The 26,403-nt window shown below is 39.2% G+C and overlaps 1 protein-coding gene across 7 annotated transcripts in view; it reads left to right on the top strand.

The window, feature by feature from the left end:
* Positions 1–26,403, top strand: part of CHL1 (cell adhesion molecule L1 like) — a 213,561-nt gene that overhangs the window by 160,539 nt on the left and 26,619 nt on the right. For all 7 annotated transcript variants that reach the window (XM_030801701.1, XM_030801697.1, XM_030801699.1 and 4 more), the window contains 7 exons: positions 4,887–5,027; positions 5,354–5,465; positions 6,871–7,037; positions 9,580–9,745; positions 21,349–21,473; positions 25,684–25,785; positions 25,980–26,177. In XM_030801701.1, coding sequence (XP_030657561.1) covers positions 4,887–5,027; positions 5,354–5,465; positions 6,871–7,037; positions 9,580–9,745; positions 21,349–21,473; positions 25,684–25,785; positions 25,980–26,177 — 1,011 coding nt within the window. The remainder of the gene's footprint in view (positions 1–4,886; positions 5,028–5,353; positions 5,466–6,870; positions 7,038–9,579; positions 9,746–21,348; positions 21,474–25,683; positions 25,786–25,979; positions 26,178–26,403) is intronic.

Genomic DNA, 26,403 nt, shown 5'->3' with positions numbered 1-26,403 from the left:
GGGCAGGGAAAGACAGGAATGGCCCAGCACTGAGGGCCAACTCTCCCCATTTCACCATGCTCAGCATAGAGCTCCAAGGAGTCCTCAAATCTTCCACTGGAACCTAGAGCTCAGATTATTTTGGATGTCCTTGTTCAGGAAGAAGGACAGAACATATTTTTATGTGTCAATTGCTTAATTAAGAGCAGGTAAAATAGTGGCTTCCATTTGTCCTTTTGCTCTGGGGCCTGCACAAGTCAAGGGTGAGCCACTTGGTGGGTAACAGACCTGGGGTCCCATCTAGGATGTGCACCTTGCCAGCTGTTTCATCTTGAGGTGTTTTCTGAATCTCCCCAAGCGTACGTTTTTTAAACTGCATAATGGAGATAGTGGCGGTTGGTTGTGATTGAATGAAAAAAAAAAAATGTAGCCAGCTGCCTAGGGCAGTGATTCATCTGTAGAGCACTGTGATGGTTTATAAACTCTGGAGCCAGACTGCCTGTGTTTGCATACTGGCTCTACCACTTACTAGCTGCGTGACGGGGAGTATCACTGACCCTCTTCAAACCCGTTTCTTCATCAGTGAATTGGGATAAAAATAACACTGACTCACGGGGTCGTTTTGTGGATTAAAGGAAACATCATGCAGAGAATGCTTAGCATGGGGACTGCCACAAAAACAGCACCCCGTAAGGTATGGTTGGTTGGTATTGTTTTCCCATAACAGACACTCAGGAAACCTTAGTCCTCATTATTATTATCTTCAGATTTGGGATTTTTCTCTTCATCTCTTTAGGGAACAGAATAAAAAATGAAAAATAATAATGAGGTTTTGGGTAGACAAAGGGAAATGAAAGCAACTTTTGTTTATAATGAATGTTCAGGTTACAAAAGTAAGGAACACAGATTCTCCGAAACACAATATCATAAAATATTATATTTGGATGGTATTTGTTTACAAAAGACATTCATAAATTACTTAGAATCCTCAAAAGAAGTTTATAAACGAGGTGCTATTATTCATATTTAACTGATTCATTCATTCAATAATATTTATGGGGTACCTCCTATGTTCCCGGCACTGGACTTCATGCTTGAGATACAACAGTGAATAAAATGGATGGAATCCTTGCTCTCCTGCCATTGGACAAATAACACATGAGTGTGTACTGTGATGTGGTAAAGCAGAAAAAAGCTGGGTAAGGGTAGTGCCTGAAAGAGGTTCAGGACTCAGAGTTGCAATCTTATTTTAAGATCATAACAGTAAGACCCCTGTGGTAGTTTATCTCTGAGTAGAGATCGGAAGGAGGTGAGGAAGTCAGCCGTGTAAATAGCAGGGAAAGTGCTGTCTCAGTGGAGAGGTGTGTTGAGGAAGAGAAAAGAGGTGAGTGTGACTGAAGCTGAGGGAGTGCAAGGGGCAGTCCTAGGCCACCAGATCTGCCAGCAGGGGAAGGGGCCAGAGCTTAGGTAAAGATGAACACTGAAGTAGGGCTTTGGGATTTTGAGAATACACTAGGCAGCTCTTGGAGGATTTTAAGCAGAAGAGTGACACAATCTAATTTACATTTTTACAAGGTATTTTCCTGGCCTTTGAATGGAGAATGGACTGTGTGATTGATTCTAGGTAGGAGGCCGTCTGGGAGGCCCTGCGTTCAGGGCTAGATGGTTAGCTTCTGGATTTATTTTGAAATTGAGCCAATAGGTTTGTTAATGGATGAGGAGGTCAAGGCTGAAAATAAACTTATGCAAGACCACACAGCTGAATAATGGTAGACTTCAAACCAAAGCCAGGTCGCTGGAATCCAAGCTCTGTGTTCTGTTCACAGCTTTTGGCCATGGCTCTCCTTGTTGCCCTGCAAACAGGTCATAAACTTTTATAGGTTGGGATATTTGATGACAGTGTGTTGGTTAAAGGATTTGAAATCTCTTTAAGATTATTTTAGTTTTAGGGATTATGTATCCTTTCCCCATGTTACTTCAAAATTAAATCAAAATGATTGCTATTATTGATTATCAGCCTAACCCTTTTCACATGCTTTGCATATGATATTTCTGAACCTCGTAGCAGCTTGAAAAATAGATTCTGTTATTCTCCATTGGCAACTGAGGCTCAGAGAGGTTACATTACTTACTGGAGAATGCAACCCAGGTACATTTAAAACCAGGAACTGAACCCAGGAAGGATTAACTCCAGAGCTGAAGTTTCATCCACTTTATTGCATGATTTCTCACAGGGTTGACCAAAGGCAAAACTAAGAAAGAATTTCTGAAGTATGTCAGGACTAGTGTGTTTTATAAAGACTTGGCTTTCTTGAATCCTGGGAGCTTCTGTTAGCCTTTGTCAATGCACAACAATTTCCATACCCATGCCAACAGGCAGATTTAAGCAATGTTTAATTACTTAAATAAAGTATCATTTAAATAGTCTAATTTCTTACTTTGGTAATGCAGTGTTAATTCAGAGCCATGCATGGATCAGACGGGATAAGGAGAACTAAATGGGAGGATGGCATTAACTCTGAAAGACTTAGGACCCTGAGTGGGGTGTGGAAGTGAAGAACGGGATTAGAGACTCAGTGCTCTGCAGCATTCCTAAAGAGTTTAGCCTTTAAAAACTTGGAAGAGCTATTCATCTTGCTAATTTGCAAGAAATAAGTGATAAATTGTTCAACAGGATTGTATTAGTTTTCTAACATTGCTATAACAAATTAAATTACCATAAACTTGGTGGCTTAAAATAGTGCATATATACTATTTTACATTTCTGTAAAAGTCCAACACGAGTCTCGGCTAAAATCAAAATGTCAGCAGTACCATGTCCTGGAAGTGCTGGGAGAGCATTTCTTTGTTTGCCTTTTCCAGCTTTTCCAGGCTGCCCACATTCGCTGGCTCCCTTCCGCCATTTTGAAAGCCAGCTACACTGCATCTCTCTGACCATCCTTCCATGGTCACATTTCCCTCTGACCATAGCCAAGAAAGGCCTTCTGATTTTCAGGAGCTTTGTGATTACATTGAGCCCACTTGGGTCATCCAGATGTAGGAAATAATTTTCCTACCTCAATGTCCTTAATCTTAATCACATCTGCAAGTCCCTTTTTTCCATGTAAAGTAACAAAGTCATACATTCCGGAACTTAGAACGTGTACATCTTTCAGGGACTATTGTTTTGCCTACTTACAGGGGCCTTTCAGGAATAAAGGTTGCCCAACCTAACATTTTAAGTCATTCCAACAAGTATTTACTGACTGGATTTTCTGTGGTAGCTGCTCTTTGGGCAGTGGGGACACACTGCACAACGTCACAGTGAGGTCCTGCCCTTAGAGAGCTCACAGTCAAGTGAAAAAAATATTCATTTATGACTCCCAGGCAGAAAAAGATGTGTAAGTCTTTTATTTTCATATGTAATATTCATGTTTTCTAGAACCTAAAACTTAGTATAGTCATTATCTCGTATATGGAGACACAGTCAGAAAACTAGAATTCGACTGATTAATCTTGTAATGTCCTTTAAACTAAAAATTTTTGCATTTGTGCTCCTCCCTTGACATTTCCAGCTAACATGTTTTCCTTCCCACTGGATTTATATATATATATAAAATATAATATATTATATATATTATATACACATATTATATTATTATATATAATATAATATGTGTATATAATATAGATAGAGAGATAGATATACACATATATAGTATCATAGAAAGGGCAGGGCTTTTAGAGTCAGCAAAGTGGCCAAATGTTGTGGGATGTGTCATTCAACTTCTCTGTAATCCAGTCCCCTCACCTTTAAAATGGCCATGTAAATGCTGATCCATCAAGTTCTGAGCGGTGTCAATGAGATCTTGCATGTGCCACATCCAATAGAGTTTTTGGTCCTTAAATTCATCAGAAATGTTAGGTACTCTTTTTCTTCTTCTTTTTCTTTATTATTATTATTTTTTTAAAGAGTCTCTCTCCATCACCCAGGCTGGAGTGCAGTGGCAAGATCTTGGCTCACTGTAACCTCCAACTCCTGGGTTCACGTGATTCTCCTGCCTAGCCTCCTGAGTAGCTGGGGTTACAGGAGCACACCACCACACCTGGCTGATTTTTGTATTTTTAGTGGAGACAGAGTTTTGCCATGTTGGCCAGGCTGGTCTTGAACTCCTGACCTCAAGTGATCCATCTGCCTCAGCCTCCCAAAGTGCTGGGATTACAGGTATGAGCCACCGTGCCCAGCCTCATATTAGGTATTCTCATTTCCAAAAGATATTTCAAGAATTATACTTGCATCAGGAGTGCAGAAGGTTTTATTGCCCCAACGTAGAAAATCTGCCCCTTTTTCTCAAGAAGGGTTTAGTCTTACTGGGAAAATGAAATATACAAGCAATGTACATGAAATGGTTAAATAGCGAAGCAAGGCAAATGAAATGAATGGTGCAGATCAGAAAACTGTAGAGAGGCAGAGAACTGAAACGGGAACAAAAGTGTCAAAGGGGAAAATAGCAGCCAGTACTGGTAGCTTGGGAGATCATGATGTGTTGACCATGTGACTTGTGCCAGGCAGCATCAGTATCTAAATTCAGAAGAGTAACAGAGTGTCACTTCATCATAGGTCTTGAATGCCTAAAGGATAATCTGGAATAGTACTATGAGTATAGGTATGGAAAGTCTGGGAGCTCCAGATGAGCAGATATTTTGTTGCTAAATATTAACTTGAAAGATAATTGAAAATTCACATGGATCTGGAAAGAAAAGTCCATAGTTGATGTTCAGAAAACCTAAAGAATTGGCTTCAGTGAACTATTAGTCACCCTAAACTGGTTTTAAAATATAAATACTGTGTGACATGTTTAATAAATCATGTATAAATATTTTATGTCCTGTTCTTTATCAAACTGACATTCTTTAATCTCTTTCAGATCATCCATTTGCTGGTGATGTTGTCTTCCCCAGGGAAATCAGTTTTACCAACCTTCAACCAAATCATACTGCTGTGTACCAGTGTGAAGCCTCAAATGTCCATGGAACTATCCTTGCCAATGCCAATATTGATGTTGTGGGTGAGTGTGCCTGGGAGCTGACTTAACCTGCTATTTTCCTAAGGAAAATGGTCAAGGTCATGTTCAGAAGTGTATTAACTCTTGACACATAATATATGGAGGGAAAAATCAAACTACTTTTCACCATACATTTGAGTTTTAGCCTTCACACTGAAATTATACTTTCAAAAATGTATTGAATTGGGATACTTTTATAATTCAGGACAGACACCATAATATTCCGCCGTTTTCTATTTGTATTAATATGGCTAGGACATAGAAAAATTTAGTTTGCATATCTTTCTTCCACGAAAGTTTAAAACTGCATTTATGTTATTTTCAAATAGATGTCCGTCCATTGATACAAACCAAAGATGGAGAAAATTATGCTACAGTGGTTGGGTACAATGCTTTCTTACATTGCGAGTTCTTTGCTTCACCTGAGGCAGTCGTGTCCTGGTAAGCCGGTGGCGCATGGTTTTCTTAAGAGAATGTCAATTGTAGATTTGACCTTGTTTCTTCATCCGTCATTTGACAGGCTGTGTTGTGTCTATATTGGTACATGTACCCAGTGCCTCTGAGACATAAGGTAACAAACTTACCTTCCAGGAAATTAGCTCTTCTGAAAACATTGGCTAGATTTCTAGGATTTTCTCACATAGAGACATACAGAGAGCCACTTGTGTTAATCAAGAAAAGCAGAGAATTGAAGAGATTACAGAGACAATGTTAAAGGCAGTTTTGGTTTTTCATTATGGGGTACCACAAGGTCATGTTTTACTCTATTGTTGTTGTTTTGGGATTATCTAAATGATTATCTAAGCTCTCATTTAATTCCAAATGCATGTGCTTAAGACTTTTCCAGCATTCATTTTGATTTTAATTTCAATGAATTAATTGGTATCGTAAGTCCAAAGACATTATCAGTATGGATCTACCTTATTAGTTACTTTACTGAAAAAGCTTGGTTAAATAGTTCTTGAATAATTTTGTCATTGGTCTGTAGGGCAGGGTGAGATGAGTGACCCCAGGTCATACATTTATAGGGTCAGATATTGCCTTTATTTTAAATCATGATACACATTTTGTTCGTCATGGGTTTTTTGCATTATTCTGATTTTTCAAAATACTCGATTGAAATATTATTTACCTTGCTTACTGAGATGTTTGGCACCTTGTTAAATTTTGCATCTGAGGCAAGCCTCCCACTTGCCTCAGCCTAGTCCCTGTCCTGTATGATCCTACATGGACCGTATCCACAGCTTATCCTTAAAAAAAAAAACAAAAAACTCAAGCAGTCACTTATTGTGAAATGTACCGGGTAAATCGCTGTAGCAGCAAAGGCTTGGAAATGGATGAATGTTGGAGGAAATGGCTCTGGGGTTGATAGGGTAAATGTAATCCATGTCCACAGGACAGGCAAGACTCCCTGGCTTATAATATTTCTGAATGACCAATGTTCTCCCAGGACAGCAGGAGGTTTGAAAGGTTCATTATCTCTTTTAATTACTAGCTTTCCCATTTAGTACCCTGGAGCAATCATTAACTAAAGAGTTCACCATCAATAAGCCAGAAAATATTTATTAAGCTCTGAGGACACATGCAAACCGGTGCTGGTGGCTATGACAAATACAGCAGAAGCACAGAGCATGGATTTGGATTTTCTCTAGCCACAGTCTATTTGGGTAGATAAGATATACATTCATGGTCCATTTTGAGAAAAATATGAAACCCAGCGGAACATTTCATAAGGTTTGCTAAGCTATTGAAAGGGGATTAGCCTGAATCACTTCATTGACTAGTATTAAAAAGATTATACAATTTTTCCCTACCTCAGATGGATGTATGCTTTCTTTGTCCATAGGCAGAAGGTGGAAGAAGTGAAACCCCTGGAGGGCAGGCAGTATCATATCTATGAAAATGGCACATTGCAGATCAACAGAACCACCGAAGATGATGCTGGGTCATACTCATGTTGGGTAGAAAATGCTATAGGAAAAACTGCAGTCACAGCCAATTTGGATATTAGAAGTATTTTTATTTCACTGTTACTTTGCATGAATTGTCACATGGGTTCAGTCTGTCTTCATTTGCCCAAATGGAATAATACAATTTAAGTTGGAGTACCAGATAAAGTTCTTTGAACCGTTTTTCAAAATTCCTAGATTGGGTTTCCTCTAAAAGATTATTGCAAGAATTACAGGGTATGCCAATGATATGGCACAGCTTCATCCTATTTTAAGAGGGAGCCAGGTGTCCTTAGTGACAGATGGCTGTCAATATTTAAAAATTACCTATTAACCATACTACACCATATTTCTGTAACTATATTTTATTTCCAAAGCCAACTCAAGGTAATCAAGTTTTTGAGCTAAAGATTTCACAAACTCATAACTTTATAATGACTGAGGCATGACAGAATGAGGAGGGTTTTTGATTCTCTTTTTGAGTCATAAACAGCTTTGTATTATTCCTTCTCCCTTCAGGGCACAGTCCTGGGAGCTGTTAATACTTTCTTGGGCTTCACTGATATTTTGATTTTAATATTGCTCAGAGAATCTTCAAGAAAACACAAAACAGAAAGGATCTTCAGTATTAATAAGGAGCATTTTTGTTTCTTCTGTCATGTCCATATCCCAGCCTGCTTCTCACTTCCACCTAGATAAGGGAGAGCATATTTGTTTGATCATCTGTTTTCACTGATGCCACTTTTCCTCATACATATTCTGCTGTTGTATCCACTGATGTCTTGACATTTCTCTCTTCCCATATATATCCTTCTTTCCTTCTTTTTTCATCCTGTTTTCCTTCTCTTTTGCCTTACATCCTTTTCTTATTTTATAGTATTTGTCTCTTTCTGTGCCCTAAGTAAATCAATGTGCCAGCCCCACAGACTATATTTTTAAAGCACTCGAATATTCTCCCGCAATATCTACTTATCTCTGATGTTTTCTACGTTTTCAAGTGTCAGGTACACTTTTCAGGATGCCCTCGTGAAATCACTGAAGATGGTGATGATTGTTTTTATACTTCAAATAGTAAACCTGTATCAAGGTTAAGCAACTCAGCTAGGCGTAAGCAGCGTGAAACCTCGAATCTAAATGGAACTTTGCACTCCTATTGCCCAACACAGTGCTTGGCCCAAAATGAACCTCAAAACTGCTAGTGGCCACAGAGATGGACAAGTTTAGAAAGTTTCAATATTCTGTAGTGTCTATTTTATATGTTAAAAATATATACGAATCATATCAATGGAGGATTAAGGACACTTTTTTTTTTACATATACAAAAGGCATGTTGAGAATGGAGTTAAGTGAGAGCCTTATAGTGATTGAGAGCATGAGCTTTAGTCTCGGGCAGATTTGGGTTCAAATCCTGGTTCAGCCCCTTACCGGCTAGGAAACTTTGTCTTATGGCTCAATTTCATTTTAGCCTTAAATTATTTTCTCTGTAAGGTGGGAGTATTAATATTCATAAAGTTGTTATAATTATAAAATGCCACAACGAATATGCATTACTTAGCAGAGCCCCGATAGAGAAGTGTTTATTAAATTGTATCTATTATTATTAAATGAATTTCTGGCTTTAAATTTAGAATTAGAAGTAGGATGTCAAATAATTCACTTAAAATTAATTCAATTTAATAGTCTCTTCAAGTTTTGTGCCTGGAATAACAATCAATTTTGTTAATATTTTCCATTTTTAGCCAGTTCCTTGAGAAAAATGTACATAGCCAATATGAGTATAATTATGGAATTGGAGGTCAGCTTGTGCAGTTGGTCTCTGGGAGGTCCCCAAAATGCCAAATGCCACATTAAGAGTATACTTAATTTTAATATAGCATTAAAGAGTAAGGACTGCATGTTTTAAAACAATCATAATGAAGCGAACTTTTTTTTAAGGCAGCCATATACCAATCTTTGAGTTTCATAATGTTGATAACTACAAATTTATTTTTGTTTCAAACTGTCACTCTCTGTAATTCATTCAAAAGGAGATTTAACAATATGTATTGAGTGCCTATGGTGTACAGGCTCCCTTCTAGGCTCTGGAGATACAGCAGTGTTACAAAACAGTCACAGGCCCTACTTTCCTGAGGCTTACTTTCTAGTTCCCCACCTTCATGTTAATAGTTCATCCATTCATGGGCTTAAACATTTACCCTCAGGTTTCTGAATTAATAACAAACACGCTAATAGAAAATCAAATATCTTTCCCTTTTCCTTTACAGTGCTTTGATTATATATCCAGAAGCTCTTGAAGGAGAAATTATGTTATTTTCAACTTCTAGAGACATTTGTTTGCTTATACTTTGCTTACTCCCTTCCCCAAGAAATAATGAAGGAAATTCCTAAACTATTAGTTGATATTTCCACTTAAATTTTGTCAGATGTCCAAGCCTGGATGGAAAGAAAATAATAATGATATACAATGTTAGGAAATTACAGTGGGACAAACCCTGCATGAGGATTGGACTGTTATGGTGACAGTTTGGGTTACTTAAATTGCAGGAACTTAATAACAAAGTAAGCCATGCTTAGTTCTAACTAATATCTTTGTTTGGTAAAAACAGATGCTACAAAACTTAGAGTTTCTCCTAAGAATCCTCGTATCCCCAAATTGCATATGCTTGAATTACATTGTGAAAGCAAATGTGACTCACATTTGAAACACAGTTTGAAATTGTCCTGGAGTAAAGATGGAGAAGCCTTTGAAATTAATGGCACAGAAGATGGCAGGTAGGTAAACTATCATGATATGTCATAATATTTGCTTGGGGTGAACACCTTGCATTTGATAAAAAAAAGTTCTAGGTCGGGTGCAGTGACTCACGCTTGTGATCCCAGCACTTTGGGAGACCGAGGCAAGTGGATCACTTGAGGTCAGGAGTTCGAGACTAGCCTGACCAACATGGTGAAACCCCATCTCTACTAAAAATAAAAAATTAGCCAGGCATGATGGTGCGTGCCTGTAATCCCAGCTACTCGAGAGGCTGGGGCACAAGAATCACTTGAACTCAGGAGGCAGAGTTTGCGGTGAGCTGAGATCACACCACTGCACTCCAGCCCGGGGGACACAGAGAGACTCTCTCTCAAAAAAAAGTTCTCAAAGTATTCATACTGAAATAAAAACAAAAACTCAGTAATATTTCTGTCTTCAAGTCACTTCACTCTCCTATCATATGTTTATCATCCTGTTTTTGCTACTGACTTTTCATGTAACATCTACCATTCTATTAGTGCGTGAAATAGAAACCACTCTAAGTAACCGAGGAAGAATTGCATGGGCTTGGATGCTTGCAAAAAAAGGCTGACAACTGCATGGGCTTGGGTGCTTGCAAAAAAAGACTGAAGGAGCTAGGCCTAGAAGAGGCTGCATACTAGTCTTGTAGGTTCTTGATCACAGAGCACTGCAGCTGCAATCCAGGTGTCTGGAAACTGCTGCCATCTTCATGGCCACCTCACCCCGTTGGTACTACTCATAAATCCTGCCACTGCCAACTCTCATGTCTGCCAGAACCACTGTCTGTTCCCACTGGCCCGGAGAAGATGGTGTCCATTTTCCTTCTACTTTTCAATCTCACATGAGTTTATTTAACTCACTAGCAAAACCTAAATCATATCTGGGATTCTTCCTGCCAGAAAGTACTGAGAAGTACCCCTTTGAGTCTTCCAAACTCTGTATAGAGAATATAGACAAAATATAAAAGAGAGCATATACAGGAAAGTGTGAATGGATGCTTAATAGCACTAAATGATATTAAGAACATCAAAGAAATAAAAAGTCAGCATTTGCTGAATGTCTACTCTCTTTTGAAAATGTGAGAAAGTCAGCTTTGCATCCTTTTGCATTGTTACTATGTAAGGGTTAAAATTTAACTGTCTTGGAGCCAAATCTCACCTCTCATTAGTTTTGTAATATATTACCCTGTGAAACTACAAATCTGAAAATGTTTAGATAGGACATGTGCCGCTTGCATGAGACAGCAACACTGCTATGGGTAAGATCATGAGCTCTGAAGCTCAAAATCTCAGATTAAAATCTCAGCTCAGTCACTTATTACATCTTTGAACTTAGACAAGCTGCTTAACATCTTTGTGCTTTAGTTTAAAATCTCATAACATAGTTGGAATTGAAAGTATTAAAAAGGTACTTTCATTATAGGGTTAACAATACCGTACTTAGAAAACATTAACATACAGATCACTTAGAAAATACCAAGTGCACAGTCCATTTTTGCTCTTGTGATTTGTACTACTAACTTCATTTTTTTCCTTATGACAAATTTCTTTTTTTAATTTTTGTTTTTCTTTATATCTTCTTTAAAAAATGGGATACATGAACAGAACGTACAGGTTTGTTACATAGGTATACCTGTGCCATGATGGTTTGCTGTACCTATTGACCTGTCCACACCCCAAAAGTCCCTGGTATGTGTGATTCCCCTCTCTATGTCCATGTGTTCTCATTGTTCTTCTCCCACTTGTTTGCTGAGGATGATGGCTTCCAGCTTCATCCATGTCCCTGAAAAGGACATGATCTCATTCCTTTATGGTGTATATGTACCACATTTTCTTTATCCAGTCTATCACTGATGGGCCTTTGTGTCAGTCTCATGTCTTTACTATTGTAAATAGTGCTGCAATAAACATATATGTGCATGTGTCTTTATAGTAGAATGATATATATTCTCTTGGGTATATACCTAGTAATGTGATTGCTGGGTCAAATGGTATTTCTGGTTCTAGATCCTGGAGGAATCACCACGCTGTCTTCCACAATGGTTGAACTAATTTACATTCCCACCAACAGTGTAAAAGTGTTCCTTTTTCTGCACAGCCTCACCAGGATCTGTTGTTTCTTGACTTTTTAATAATCACCATTCTGACTGGCATGAGATGGTATCTCATTGTGGTTTTGATTTGCATCTCTCTGATGATCGGTCATGTTGAGCTTTTTTTCATATGTTTGTTGGCCATGTAAATGTCTTCTTTTGAGAAGTTTCTGTTCATATTGCCCATTTTTGATGGGGTTGTTTGTTTCTTGTAAATATGTTTAAGTTCCTTTTAAATTATGAATATTAGACCTTTGTCAGATGGGTAGATTGTAAAAATTTTCTTCCATTCTGTAGGTTGCCTATTCCCTCTGATGATAGTTTCTTTTGCTATGCAGAAGTGCTTTAGTTTGGTTAGATCCCATTTGTAAATTTTGGCTTTTGTTGCAATTGCTTTTGGCATTTTCATCATGAAGTCTTTGCCCATGCTTATGTACTGAATGGTGCTGCCTAGGTTTTCTTCTAGGGTTTTTATGGTTTTGGGTCTTATATTTAAGTCTTTAATTCATCTCGAGTTAATTTTTGTGTAATGTATAAGGAAGGGGTTCAGTTTCAGTTGTTTGCATATGGCTAGCCAGTTTTCCCAGCACCATTTGTTGAATAGGAGATCCTTTCCCCAGTGCTTGGATTTGTCAGTTTTGTCAAAGATCAGATGGTTGTAGATGTGTGGTGTTATTTTTGAGGTCTCTGTTCTGCTCCATTTGTCTATATGTCTGTTTTTGTACCAGTACCATGCTGTTTTGGTTACTGTAGCCTTGTAGTATAGTTTGAAGTCAGGTAGCGTGATGCCTCCAGCTTTGTTCTTTTTGCTTAGGATTGTTTTGGCTATATGGGGTCTTCTTTGATTCCATATGAAATTTAAAGTAGTTTTTTTCTAATTCTGTGTAGAATTTCAATGGTAGTTTGATGGGAATAGCATTGAATCTATAAATTACTTTGGGCAGTGTGGCCATTTTCATGATATTAATTCTTTGTATCCATGAGGATGGGATTTTGTTTTTCATTTGTTTATGTCCTTCCTTGTTTCCTTGAGCAGTGGTTTGTAGTTCTCCTTGAAGAGGTCCTTTGCATCCTTTGTTAGCTGTATTCCTAGGTATTTTCTTCTCTTTGTAGCAATTGTGAATGGGAGTTCATTTATGATTTGGCTGTCTGCTGGTCTATTGCTGGTGTAAAGGAATGCTTGTGATTTTTGCACATTGATTTTGTATCCTGAGACATTGCTGAAGTTGCTTATCAGTTCAAGGAGTTTTGGGGCTGAGACAATGGGGTTTTCTAAATATAAAATCATGTCATCTGCAAACACAGACAATTTGACTTCCTCTCTTCCTATATGAATACCCTTTATTTTTTTCTTTTGCCTGGTTGCCCTGGCCAGAACTTCCAATACTATGTTGAATAGGAGTGGTGAGAGAGGGCATCCTTGTCTTGTACTGGTTTGCAAAGGGAATGCTTCCAGCTTTTGCCAATTCAATATGATATTGGCTGTGGGTTTATCATAAATAGCTCTTATTATTTTGAGATGTGTTCCATCAATACCTAGTTAATTGAGAGTTTTTAACATGAAGGGATGATGAATTTTATCAAAGGCCTTTTCTGCATCTATTGAGATAATCATGTGGATTTTGTCTTTGGTTCTGTTTATGTGATGAATTACATTTATTGATCTGGATATGTTGAATCAGCCTTGAATCCCAGAGATGAAGCTGACTTGTTCATAGTGGATAAGTTTTTTGATGTCCTGCTGGATTCGGTCTGCCAGTATTTTATTGAGGATTTTTGCATCAATGTTCATCAGCGATACTGGCCTGAAGTTTTCTTTTTTTGTTGTGTCTCTTCCCGGTTTTGGTATCAGGTTGATGCTGGCTTCACAAAATTAGTTAGGGAGGAGTCCCTCCTTTTCAACTGTGTGGAATAGTTTCAGAAGGAACGGTATCAGCTCCTCTTTGTACTTCTGGTAGAATTTGGCTGTGAATCCATCTGGTCCTTGGCTTTATTGGCTGGTAGACTATTAATTACTGCCTCAATTTCAGAATTTGTTGTTGGTCTATTCAGGGATTCAACTTCTTCCTGATTTAGTATTGGGAGGGTGTATGTGTCCAGGAATATGTACCTTTCTCCTAGATTTTCTAGTTTATTTGCATAGAGGTGTTTATAGTATTCTTTGATGGTAGTTTGCATTTCTGTGGGGTCAGTGGTAATGTACCCTTTATCATTTTTTATTGCGTCTGTTTGATTCTCCTCTCTTTTCTTCTTTATCAGTCTAGCTAGTCGTCAATCTATTTTGTTAATTTTTTCAAAAAAAAAAAAAAAACCCAGCTCCTGGCTTCATTGATTATTTGGAGGGTTTTTCATATCTCTATCTCCTTCAATTCTGCTCTGATTTTAGTTATTTCTTGTCTTCTGCTAGCTCTTGGATTAGTTTGCTCTTGTCTCTCTGGCTCTTTTAATTGTGATGTTAGCATGTGGATTTGAGATCTTTCTAGCTTTCTGATGTGGGCATTTAGTGCTATAAATTTCCCTCTTAACACTGCTTTAGCTGTATCCCACAGACTCTGATACATTGTGTCTTTGTTCTCATTGGTTTCAAAACACTTCTTAATTTCTGCCTTAATTTCATTATTTACCTAGGAGTCATTCAGGAGCAAGTTTATCAGTTTCCATGTAGTTGTGTGGTTTTGCATGAGTTTCTTAATCCTGAGTTCTAATTTGATTGCATTGTGGTCTGAGAGACTGTTTGTTATGATTTACGATTTTTTATATTTGCTGAGGAGTGTTTTACTTCCAATTATGTGGTGAGTTTTAGAATAAGTGTGATGTGGTGCTGAGAAGAATGTATATTCTGTTGATTTGGGGTGGAGAGTTCTGTAGATGTCTATTAGGTCTGCTTGGTCCAGAGCTGGATTCAAGTTCTGAATATCTTTGTTAATTTTCTGTCTCATTGATCTGTCTAATATTGGCAGTGGTTTTAAAGTCTCCCACTATTATTGTGTGGGAGTCTAAGTCTCTTTGTATGTCTCTAAGAACTTGTTTTATGAATCTGGGTGCTCCTGTATTGGGTGCATATATATTTAGAATAGTTAATTCTTCTTGTTGAATTGTTCCTTTACCACTATGTAATGCCCTTATTTGTCTTTTTTGACCTTTGTTGGTTTTAAGTTTGTTTTGTCAGGGACTAGGATTGCAATCCCTGCTTTGTTTTGCTTTCCATTTGCTTGGTAAATTTTCCTCCATCCCTTTATTTTGAGCCTATATGTGTCTTTGCATGTGAGATGGGTTTCCTGAATACAGCACACAGATGAGTCTTGTCTCCTTATCTGATTTGCCAGTCTGTAACTTTTAATTGGGCTATTCACTGCATTTACATTTAAGGTTAGTATTGTTATATGTGAATTTGATCCTGTCATCATGATGCTGTTTGGTCATTTTGCTCATTCGTTGGTGAAGTTTCTTCATCATGTCATTGGTCTTTATATTTTGGTGTGTTTTTGGATGACTGGTTCTGGTTTTTCCTTTCCATATTTAGTGCCTTTTTTCAGGAGATCTTGCAAGGCAGGCCTGGTGGTGATGAAATCTCTCAGCATTTGCTTGTCTGGAAAGGATTTTATTTCTCCTTCATTTGTGAAGCTTAGTTTGACAGGATATGAAATTCTGGGCTGAAAATTCTTTTCTTTAAGAATGTTGAATATTGGCCCCCACTCTCTTCTGGTTTGTAGAGTTTCTGCTGAGAGGTCCACTGTTAGTCTGATGGGCTTCCCTTTGTAGGTGACCTGGCCTTTCTCTCTGGCTGCCTTGAACATTTTTTCCTTCATTTCAGCCTTAGGGAATCTGATGATTATGTGTCTTGGGGTTGATCTTCTCATGGAATATCTTAGCGGTGCACTCTGTATTTCCTCGATTTGCATGTTGGCCTGTCTTGCTAGGTTTGGGAAGTTCTCCTGGATAATATCTGGAAGTGTGTTTTTCAGCTTGTTTCCATTCTACCCATCTCCTTCAAGTACTCCAATCAGTTGTAGGTTCCGTTTTTTTATGAAGTCCCATATTTCTTGAAGGCTTTGTTCATTCCTTTTCTTTCTTTTTTCTCTAGTCTTGTCTGCACACCGTATTTCAGCAAGGTGGTCTTCAAACTCTCATATCCTTTCTTCCACTTGGTAGCTTTGGCTATTGATACTTGTGTATGCTTCACGAAGTTCTCCTGCTGTGTTTTTCAGCTCCATCAGGTCATTTATGTTCCTCTGTGAACTGGTTATTCTAGTTAGCAGCTCCTGTGACCTTTTATCAAGGTTCTTAGCTTCCTTGCATCGGGTTAGAACATGCTCACCGTGGTTTTTATTACCCATTCTCTGAAGCCTACTCCTGTCAATTCATCTGCCTCATCCTCCATCCAGTTCTGCGCTCTTACTGGAGAGATGTTGTCATCATTGGGAGGAGAGGCCTTTTGGGTTTTTAGAATTATTTTTTGTTGATTCTTTCTCAGCTTCATAAATTTGTCTAGCTTCTATCTTTGAGGCTGCTGACCCTTGGATGGGGTTTTTGTGGGAGATTTTGTTGTTGATGCTGTTGTTGTTGCTTTCTTTTCTTTCTTTCTTTTTTTTTCTTTCAATGGTCAGGTCCACCTTCTGTAGGGCTGCTGCAGTTTGCTGGGGGTCCACTTCAGTCCCTATTCATTTGGTTCACTCCTATGCCTGGAGATGTCACTTAAGGAGGCTGGAGAACAGCCAAGATGGGTGCCTGCTCCTTCTTGTGGGATCTCAGACCTCAAGGGTCACCAACCTGTTGGCAGTAGGATCACTCCTATATAGAGTGTCTGACAAACCCCTGTTGGAGGGTCTCACCCAGTTGGGTGGCACGGGGAATAGGACCCGTCTAACAAAGCACTTTGTCCCTTGGTGGAGGGGATGTGCTTCACTAGGGGGAAATCGACTTGTCTGGGCTGCCTGGATTCCTCAGAACTACCAGGAGGAGAGGCTGAGTCTGCTGGTCTGCAGAGACCATGGCCACCCCTCCCCCTAGGGGCTCAGGCCCAGGGAGATCTGGGTTCTGTCCCTGAGCCTCTGGCTAGAGTTACTGGAGTTCCTGCAGGGAAGCCCCACCCAAGGAGGAATGACGGGTGAGGCCTGAAAAGGCATTGATTCTGCCACAGTGGGTGTGTTGGGCTGTGGGGGACATGTCTTAGGACTGAGCCATCCAGCCTCCCTGGCTCCAGCAGGGGAGAAAGCACAGCCTGGAGCTACAGATATGAATGTTGCCTTTCCCCCACCGAGGAGCTTAGCGTGTTAGGCAGTTTTGATTCCCAGTGCTGGCTGCTGCCCCTCTTCTAAGGAGCTCAAATGGCTTAGGCAGCAGGTAGCTGCAGCTGTGGGGCTGGCCCCCCCCTCCCGCCAGGTGCTCAGTAGGCTTAAGCAGATTCCAGCTGAGAGGCTGTTGAGAATCTGTGGGGCTTCGGGGTTGTGATGCTAGACCCAGTGGCTTGAGTTTGTGAGTGGGGTCTTCCAATCCATGGGTTTCACAGTTCCGTGGAAAAAGCACTGTTTCCCCCGCTGGGTAGCACACTCACTTACCGCCTCCCTTGGCTGGGGGGAAGGGTCTCCCCTGCCCCGTGTGGCTCTCAGGTGGACCACTGCACTACACTATTCTTCCCTCCTCTCCGTGGATCATGCCAGCCTCCTAGTCAGTTGTTATAAGAGAAACCTGGATACCTTGGTTGCCAGGGAAGGATTCACACACTTACTGTGGTTCTTTTACATGGGCTTCTCCGAACACAGCTGTTTCTAGTTGGCTATCTTGGTCCTGCTCCCTGACTCCGCCTCCCCCAGCCACCACCGCCCCACTGCCTTCATTTCTTCATTCTGCTTGTGTCATTTCTGTTGCTTGCTTGGTCTATCTTGGTATTTATGTGTGAGCCACCTCTATGCAAAGGCATTGGTCTCAGCCTTCGTACTTAATTTATTCTCTCCCCTCCTTCATATATATACAAAGGTTTGCAGAAAGGCAGTGTATGTATTACAACCAGTTCTCATTGAAACACGAGATTAGTTATATATATCTAAAGGCTACACTTTGCAATACAGATCTCCAGCCTCAGGTTAGGTCTCCGCTGATCTGCCAACTGCTCAGATATGCCTAAATTCTGCATCTTTTTTTACTACTGCCTGACTATCCGGGGTCTTCCATGTCACCTCTGGGCTACAGCCAAGAAGGGAATCAGAGACCCATGGCTGGTTGGTAATATGACATGTACATTTGGGCTTTGACCCCAGAAGCCCTAAGCAACCTTTTCATGTGGCCCAGTTTTACATTTCCTGCAGGATCCAAGAGCTGGCACTGAAATGAACCTCTGGCTATCTGAGCGGACTGAGCAAGTGACACAGATGTTCTGCCAATTTCCCTAAACAAGTAACAGGGATAAAGGACAATAACCTTAGCTCAGAAGAGGCCCCAGGAGCAAGGAAGGCTGGGAGTAACTGCTGCTGGCTGGCCCTGACTGCTACCAAGGGCAGGCATGGAGATATAGCAGGGAGTAGAAATCACAGGTATCTGCTAAATTTCTAGAAGGCCGTATCAGTAACCTCATACTTCTTACCTTCTGCTGAGACACCTTCTCCTTATTACTACGCAGAAGACCAGAAGCTTTAACCTAAAGGGAGGTTAAACTTCTAATCAAATATACATGGTGAACAATGAGAAGTGAAAATTGCTTCTTCTCTTCTCGCTTGTCCCCTTTCTTGTGCAGGGATGCAGTAAGTGCTGGGAACTGCCACTCTGAACCATTGGACCTATGGGGGCTTCATGTTATGTTAGTACTTCCCATACATGCTTTTTCTCTTTAGCCCTCACAGTAATGCTATTAGGTAGATTGAAATGCCCCCCAAGGAATTTTCTGTGGATTTCCAACCTGCAGGTGGCTATAGACCATACACTATGGTTATGAAAAATGAAATGCAGCATGGATATGAAACCATTTTTAGAATGTATATCATGCTTAACAAAGGTAATGGGGACTGTTCATGACCTAGCCCTGTGGGAGAGACCACTGTAGCATGAAAAGTGGGATGGATATACTGATAACTAGGAGGGCGTGGGAGGAAAGGGCATTGAGAATCCAGTGGGAGAGTTTTTCCTTGGCACCAAATAGGAGCTGCTTTTTTTCTCCCTCCAGAAATAGTGGCAAATGAATGAGGGAGGGGAGAAGTTGAAGATGCAAAGATGAAGATGCAGTCATAGTGAAAGGTCTCTTTCTAACATATTAGGAAAGAAGGTAATTTGTTCAAGCAGAAAGGCAGGAGAAATGGGAGTTGAGGACACTAAAACACCAACCATGAGAAATGTGATTAGCAATAAGCCAAAAATGAATGAAATCAACTTGATTAATATTATTAGTAACACTCTCTGAGCACATACTCTGCTAGGCTGTATACACTAATCACTTTATGGGCTTTACCTCATTTAATTCTCCTAAAGAGAAAGAAAATATTGTTATCCCCATTTTTCAGATAAGATGAATTAGGCTCAATGTTTTGTTCAAGGTTGTACAGATAATAATTGATGGAACTGAGCCGCAAACACAGGTCTCCAAAGAGAGAATTGTTTTGTCATAGTGCCTTCAGGGAAACACGAATATTACTCAGCTGAACAGGCTAAGACAGCAATGGCTGCTGACACGGATTAGGGACTAGCAGACTGGATATTGCAGATGAAGGAGTTGAGTGGTTTTAGTGGATAGATTTCTCAGGCAAGGTAATTAAGCAGGTGAAGGCAAACAGAGGAAAAGCTTGGGACACAAAGATGTGAAGATGCTTTTTAGCTTCTTCTAAGAGTTCAGGTGCTATGAGAGTAGAAATGATACAACTTTTTAAAGCAAAATCCAGCTGACCTATGATGGGAACATAATGTGAGAGAGAAATAAGTGATTGTTTTCTTAGGCATGGAGAATTTGGAGTTGTCTGTTACTGCAGCACAACATAGTGTGACCCTGCTAAGGCAAATAGTTGTCAGATTTTGATGTGTGACAGAATTATCAAGGCTTCATGTTCAATGGCCCTTGCTCCATCTCTAAATCCAAATGTACTTACTTGGAACCTGGACTGAGGCTGGAACATGACATTTTTAATAAGTTCTTTAGGTATACCATACCCACCACATTTCGAGGACTAGTGAGGCACCCAACCTTGATTAATTTGAGGCACCTAAGGTACGTTCGTGAGACTGGAAACAAGGCATAATGCAACCACGACTTGCCAAAAAAATTGGTAGCTTTCTTCTCTGGCCTGAAGCACCCCATGCCAGGGTATAAATCTTGGCAAGATTTCAGCTACTACGGGCCCTCATGCAGGGCACAAATGCCCTATTTCAAGAGGTTATTAAAGTATATTCTTTCATCTAAGAAGGTAAATTTTTCAAAAATTGTCAGGATATGCAGTATTCTAATATTATATCAAATGGACACCTGACTAACGTGACCTGAGATGTTAATTCATGTCAAAGTTTTATTATGTCTAGAATTATAGTGAGATTCTTGATTAACAATTCAAGGTAATATTGGTTGGCAAATCTTTCTATTATTGGTGTAGGAATAAGGGCTGATTCTGTCTGTAATCAAAATAACTGTTTCATTACATTGCAATTTAAAGTAGGTTTATATAATTCAAAATTCTCAGCATTTTATATGAAATGTACATAAAAATATTAATTATGTGAGCCTCCTTTCCTCCTCACAAGGATAACACTATTTAAATTATTTCAACAAAATGCTAATTATTATGAATACATTTTAAATTTTATGGAACTTGAAAAATACTTTAATAGTTATCTCAACAATGGTACAGGGTAAAAGGTGAAGTTTATAAAGAAGCAATTTTCTCATAGTAAACCTGATCACAAATTGGTGAAAGAACAACTGATAAAAAGCGAGGTGAAATGATTTGTAAAAAGAAGTACTACCCTGCCATCTACTGTTCAAATAAGTCATATGCTTTAATTGCTATCAGATCTTAATGTGCATTGTACGTGGGAGTAGAGGGGCGGAGAAAAGAGAAACTTGTGAAAAACTAAGATTATCAGACTCCATCTCAGGTATTCTGGTTCTGTGGAATGGAGATGGAATTCAGGAATCTGCCTTTGTAAGAAGCACTCCAATTGAGCCTATGTAGGTGCTTCCCTAAACATACCTTAAGAATTACTCAAATATATCTTGGCCATTGTAAGGTATGATGCACTCTTTAAACATGCCAGGCAACACAGAGTTCCATCACTGACCCATGCAAACAGATGGTTAGATTTCATAATAATTTTTAATGTGATTGTGTTTATGGCTATGTAGACAGTTGTGTATGCTAGAATAATTCTTTATCTCCAGGTTTCAACTGTGGCATTCTCTAATCAAATTTGCATTGCTTAAAGTCATTTTTCACTCTTAGATCGTTTTCGATGAGGCATATGCATTTTTAAAAGAATTGGGTTTCTATTGTTTCTATTTTCCTTCTCATCGTGTACTCACTTTTTTTCTGATAGGATAATTATTGATGGAGCTAATTTGACCATATCTAATGTAACTTTAGAGGACCAAGGTATTTACTGCTGTTCAGCTCATACTGCTCTAGACAGTGCTGCTGATATAACTCAAGTAACTGTTCTTGGTAAGTGCACTAACTAATGAGAAATCTGTTCATTTCTTCGTTTCTGATTAAATTCCGTCGTTCCTGGCCAAGAAAGCTAATGATTCTTTGAGCCCCTGCGCATATATTGTTAGTTTGAAATTTTTGTTTAAAAAGCAACACAATTTCAAATCCTTTCTCCTCTTTTCATATAAAAGAAATTAATTAATGCTTAATTTCTTTTCTCTACATGTGTTAATTTGCCAATAGCAGTGGGAGGTAAGTGATGCTATCAGCAGAAAGAAAAATAAAGCACGCTTGAGTTCCTAGCACTCTTGAGCTACTGTTTCCTGGTGTACAAAGAAATGGGGCTGAGGAATGGAGGTGGGCTAGACTGGAGGATCTCGATAGGGGTGGAGAGGTGGATGCACGGTGGTCATCTCTAAACCAAAGGCACAGACTGAGTTCCCAGGGTTCCAGGAAGGATGGAGAGAAACTTCCAGCATTCGACAAAGGAATGTCTTTGATTTTTGTTGTTGTTGTTGCTAATGAAAGTACTAATTAGGAAACAGTGTGCACACTTCACTAGTGTAATCAATGCAATTACTCCTGAAATCACCAATGTTTAAAGCTCTTAGGCCATCTGCTGGATGTTTTCCAAAATTTCCCTTCCAGATTCACTCTCTACCAGCTGTTTGACCTAGAAAGGTTACTTGTAAGGAGAACATCAGCAAACCACTTGCCTTCCAGCTATTACTTGGTTCAGCAAGTGGAGGGCAGTTTGGAGTGTTGTATTGATTCTCCCTACTCCGTCCCTGTGGACTGGCTGTGTCCCACTGCCAAAGTCATGGCTTCTGCAGACAGGGTCTCCTCACACCATTCCTTCTGATGGGGCTCTAGCAGCTGCACACCAATATTTCAAGTCTGTCTCACACCCAACCTACTGAACATCCTGCCCACATCTTTTTAAAGACTTTTTATTAAAACGTTTTGGAACTATCCTAAATTTGTGTGAGTTATTCATTAATTTTCTGCAGGTACCCTAACAGCTACAGACATTTGTTCTGTTTCAGTGGCCACCATTTAGTCTTTGTTTTAGTTTGCAGATATTCCTTAAAAGCATTGGTTTTGCCTACCCTTCTTTATCATATGTCTACATTAACCAGTGTTATTAACAGACCTTTGTGTGTTTAGCACTCCAGCTGTTGGGGCCCTCTGTTAGGTTCCAAACAAGGGAGGTGGTGGTACAGACTGAGGGAGAAAATTCAGTCTGTTCTGAGAAGCTGATAAAAAATGGGTCAACAGGCTGCATCTCTTCAAGTAAAGCGAATGGCCACCCTGTCTCGGGTGAAACAAATGGCCATCAAGGTTGGGTTCTAAAAATAAAAGAACAGTTTCCACTTATAGAAGGTATGGATTTGTAGAGTTGTAGAGTCAGCTCAGTAGAATTGTACCTTTAGGCAAAATGTTTGGCCATGGGTGTTTGAGCATTTTCAGGTCTTTACAAGCAGAAATGTTTAATCCCCTAGTGATGATTTCAACAATAATTCATTAGATAAAGTAGCTGAGCTTCAGATAAACTGGAATTCATCCCAGGCCCAGTGAGCAGAGGGGTAAGTGTCAGGCTCCGTGCACTTTGTCCCTAAGTATTTTGAGCAATCTCAGCCACCAAAGGGCCTGGGTCTCCTACTGCTTGGCGCTCCCCTTCTCAATTTCCTTACAAAATTTAAAAGTTCATTCTTGCGATTAGGCTGACATTTTTGGAACTATAAATTTTTTTTAATTCTACATTAATTTTACCTACGATTATATGTACTGTTTATATATGCAGTAATCTACCAATGTTTACAGAATAAAAATAAAAATAAATTTTGGAGAATATTATATTTAAAATTTACATTCTTTTTTTTAGACAAACTTCTAATTTACCAAAGCATCTCTCAACAATTGACAATAAAAAAATAATTATATAGACACATATGAGGTTTCTAAAAGACTATGTTTTACCCCCTGGAAAACAATTTTTAAAAGTATATACTTGACCCCCTTTAATCAAAAGTTATTTTTAAAAGCCTTGACATAAACATGCTTTCAGGATGTCATTTTTTAAAAGTTTCAGTTACAAGTTCATCAATTCTAGCTCCATATGATTCTCAGAGGAGCCAGATTTTAATGTCAGATGTAATACGCAGCCTTAGTTTATTTCGGGAAGCTTCAGAAATTAGTGGACTCAGTAAATACTGAAGAGAAACCAAAGTCCTCTGAGCTCAGAGATTCTGAAACCTGTTGAAGAAATAACTTTTTATTTAAGGCTTTAATGTTTGGACACAGTCATGAACCACATTTTTTTAAAAACATGTTCCCTATTCTGAATTGGAAACAATGCTTTTTGTCAATGTAAATTTCTAACAATCAGCAAATATTCAGGAGGAGCAATAGACGGTGCTTTCCACTTGGAGAAGAAAGAGCCCATTGAAAGGCTACATTAGATAATATCTTCCTTTTCTCTTCTGCAAAAAGATAAAAGTCCTCCAATACTTGAGAGAATTCAAACCCAATTTTCAGAGTAAATACCATTAGAAATAAGATTTCTTTTTACTGTTGCTTTATTTTCGGAGTACCAGAAATTTTCATTTTCTTTAGTACTCAAAAATTTGTGATCATTTACTTACTTAATTTTCCAGTTTCTGTCACAACATTTAACAATGCCAAATCTCCCTGTTCTGATATAAACTGCCTTCCTACTCCTTTTGAGAACTCCAGGTTAAGAGGGTATCAAAGTTGCTATAATGAAAATTCATTGTTATCAGTAATGATAAAAATCCAACACAGTTGCAGGAAAGAAAGCAGAGCTCATGTTCTCTTTTCCTATAACCATAAGACCTAATTTTTATTGCTTTAATATAATAATTATACACATGATTGAAGTAATAATATCTTTTTTCACTGATTTATTTAGTTACAAAACATTTACGAGTGAGGCACTGTGGGCAATTCAAAGCTTAATAAAATATGACCCCTATTCTTGGAGATGAATCAGGCACGTAAACAAATATGGACTGGACAAATAGAAATGATTCGTTTGAGATACATCGTATTTCTCAAACTTGGGTATACCTAGTCACCATGCAAGGAACTTGTTTGCAAATGCAGATTCCTGGGCCCACCTTCCTCGGTAAGCCAGAAATAGGGCCTAGGAATTTTCACTGTTATTAACTACTCCTAAAAGAATTCTGATGTCCCTCGTCAAGGATAACTCCTTGAGACTGTAATCAGAGAAGAGGGAGGTAATATGGTCCATTGGGGAGTACATGTGAAGATGCCGCATTTTACAAAGAACCCCAGACCCCACAGGCTGATGCTATTGAACATAGTGGAGAATGGGCACAGAAAAGAAGGGTTTTTATGGAACCAAACTGGGGTCCACCTACCCAGTGCAGTAAGACCAGGTATCTATACTGAGGTTTGCAGTGGGAGAAAGGAAGACGTTTATCTGCAGGTCAGCTCATGCTTAAGTCCCAACCTCCCCAGTGGCTTGCAGGTGAGGGTATTTAAAAGCAGGAGTAAATTTCAGGAAAGCAAATGCTACAGGCAAAATAGTAAATTAATACATTGAGGTTACACATTGGTTTATGCCTAAAAGGGTGAGCTATCTTGAAGTGGAGATGGGGCATGGCTTACAGGTCATAGGTGGATTCAAAGATTTTCTCATTTGCAATTGGTTAAGGAAGAGAAGTTTTGTTTTAAAATTGGGAGTCAGCCAAAAAGAATATTAGCTCTGGCTTGTGGATGTGGCTCCCTTTAGGCCCTCAGGAAGAAATTTACAAAAAATGATGGTCAGAGCTCAGACTTCAGTTTCCCCTTATCTGAGGTCTCCGTGCCAGCAAATTTATTTGGTGAGAGTCTGGGTTCCAGAAAAACAGCTTAGAGACATATATTAAAATGTTATCTTCAGTTTCTATAGGAGAACCAAACATCCCTGTGATTCTAGCTTCCTTGGCTAGTGTTTAAAGCTACTATTACCTCCGTTCTTACCAAGTTGTTTATTCACTTCTTAGGGCTAGCTAGGTGCCTGAATTACCCTTGAAACTCCACCTTTCCCTTCCATATGTAGGGCGGGGGGCAGGGGTGCTTCCCAGGTCCCTAAGAGGGTGGTACCTCCTCTGTCTCCGGGTAGCTGGCAATGTGTCTGAGGAAGGGAATCAGGTGAACAAAGGCAGTTATCTACATTTTCCCTTCCTTTATTAATTAGATGTTCCGGATCCACCAGAAAACCTTCACTTGTCTGAAAGACAGAACAGGAGTGTTCGGCTGACCTGGGAAGCTGGAGCTGACCACAATAGCAATATTAGCGGTAGGAAGACTTGGGATAACTGTTTTCATTACTCTAGATAGTCAAAGTTAATAGTGAAGTCATTTTTTAACCACCCTTAGTGGATTATTCTTCTTATAACATCCTTTTGAACTTTTAATATTGGGTATAAATTTTGGTATAACTTATCCATACTCCATACATTCTAATATTTTTTTCCCTGTTTATACTACCAGAGTATATTGTTGAATTTGAAGGAAACAAAGAAGAGCCTGGAAGGTGGGAGGAACTGACCAGAGTCCAAGGAAAGAAAACCACAGTTATCTTACCTTTGGCTCCATTTGTGAGATACCAGTTCAGGGTCATAGCCGTGAATGAAGTAGGGAGAAGTCAACCTAGCCAGCCGTCAGACCATCATGAAACACCACCAGCAGGTATGCAGGTTCTCACATCAGGTTTCTAACAAAATGTTTGTTTGTCCCCATCTTTGAACATCTAAAAAAAAAAGATTGATAGAGTAATGTAGGATTTTAGATTTCTCCAAATAGTGTTAACAGTTCCGTAAACAGCACACAAAATATTCAAAGCATGTGAGTCTCAGAAGTGTTACATACGAGTTTGATAAAAGCGGGAAATTAGGGGAGTGATATATGAAAAAAA

Source organism: Nomascus leucogenys, chromosome 21 (assembly GCF_006542625.1).
Source record: "Nomascus leucogenys isolate Asia chromosome 21, Asia_NLE_v1, whole genome shotgun sequence".
NCBI lineage: Eukaryota > Metazoa > Chordata > Mammalia > Primates > Hylobatidae > Nomascus > Nomascus leucogenys.
This window is presented reverse-complemented; position numbering and strand designations above follow the sequence as displayed.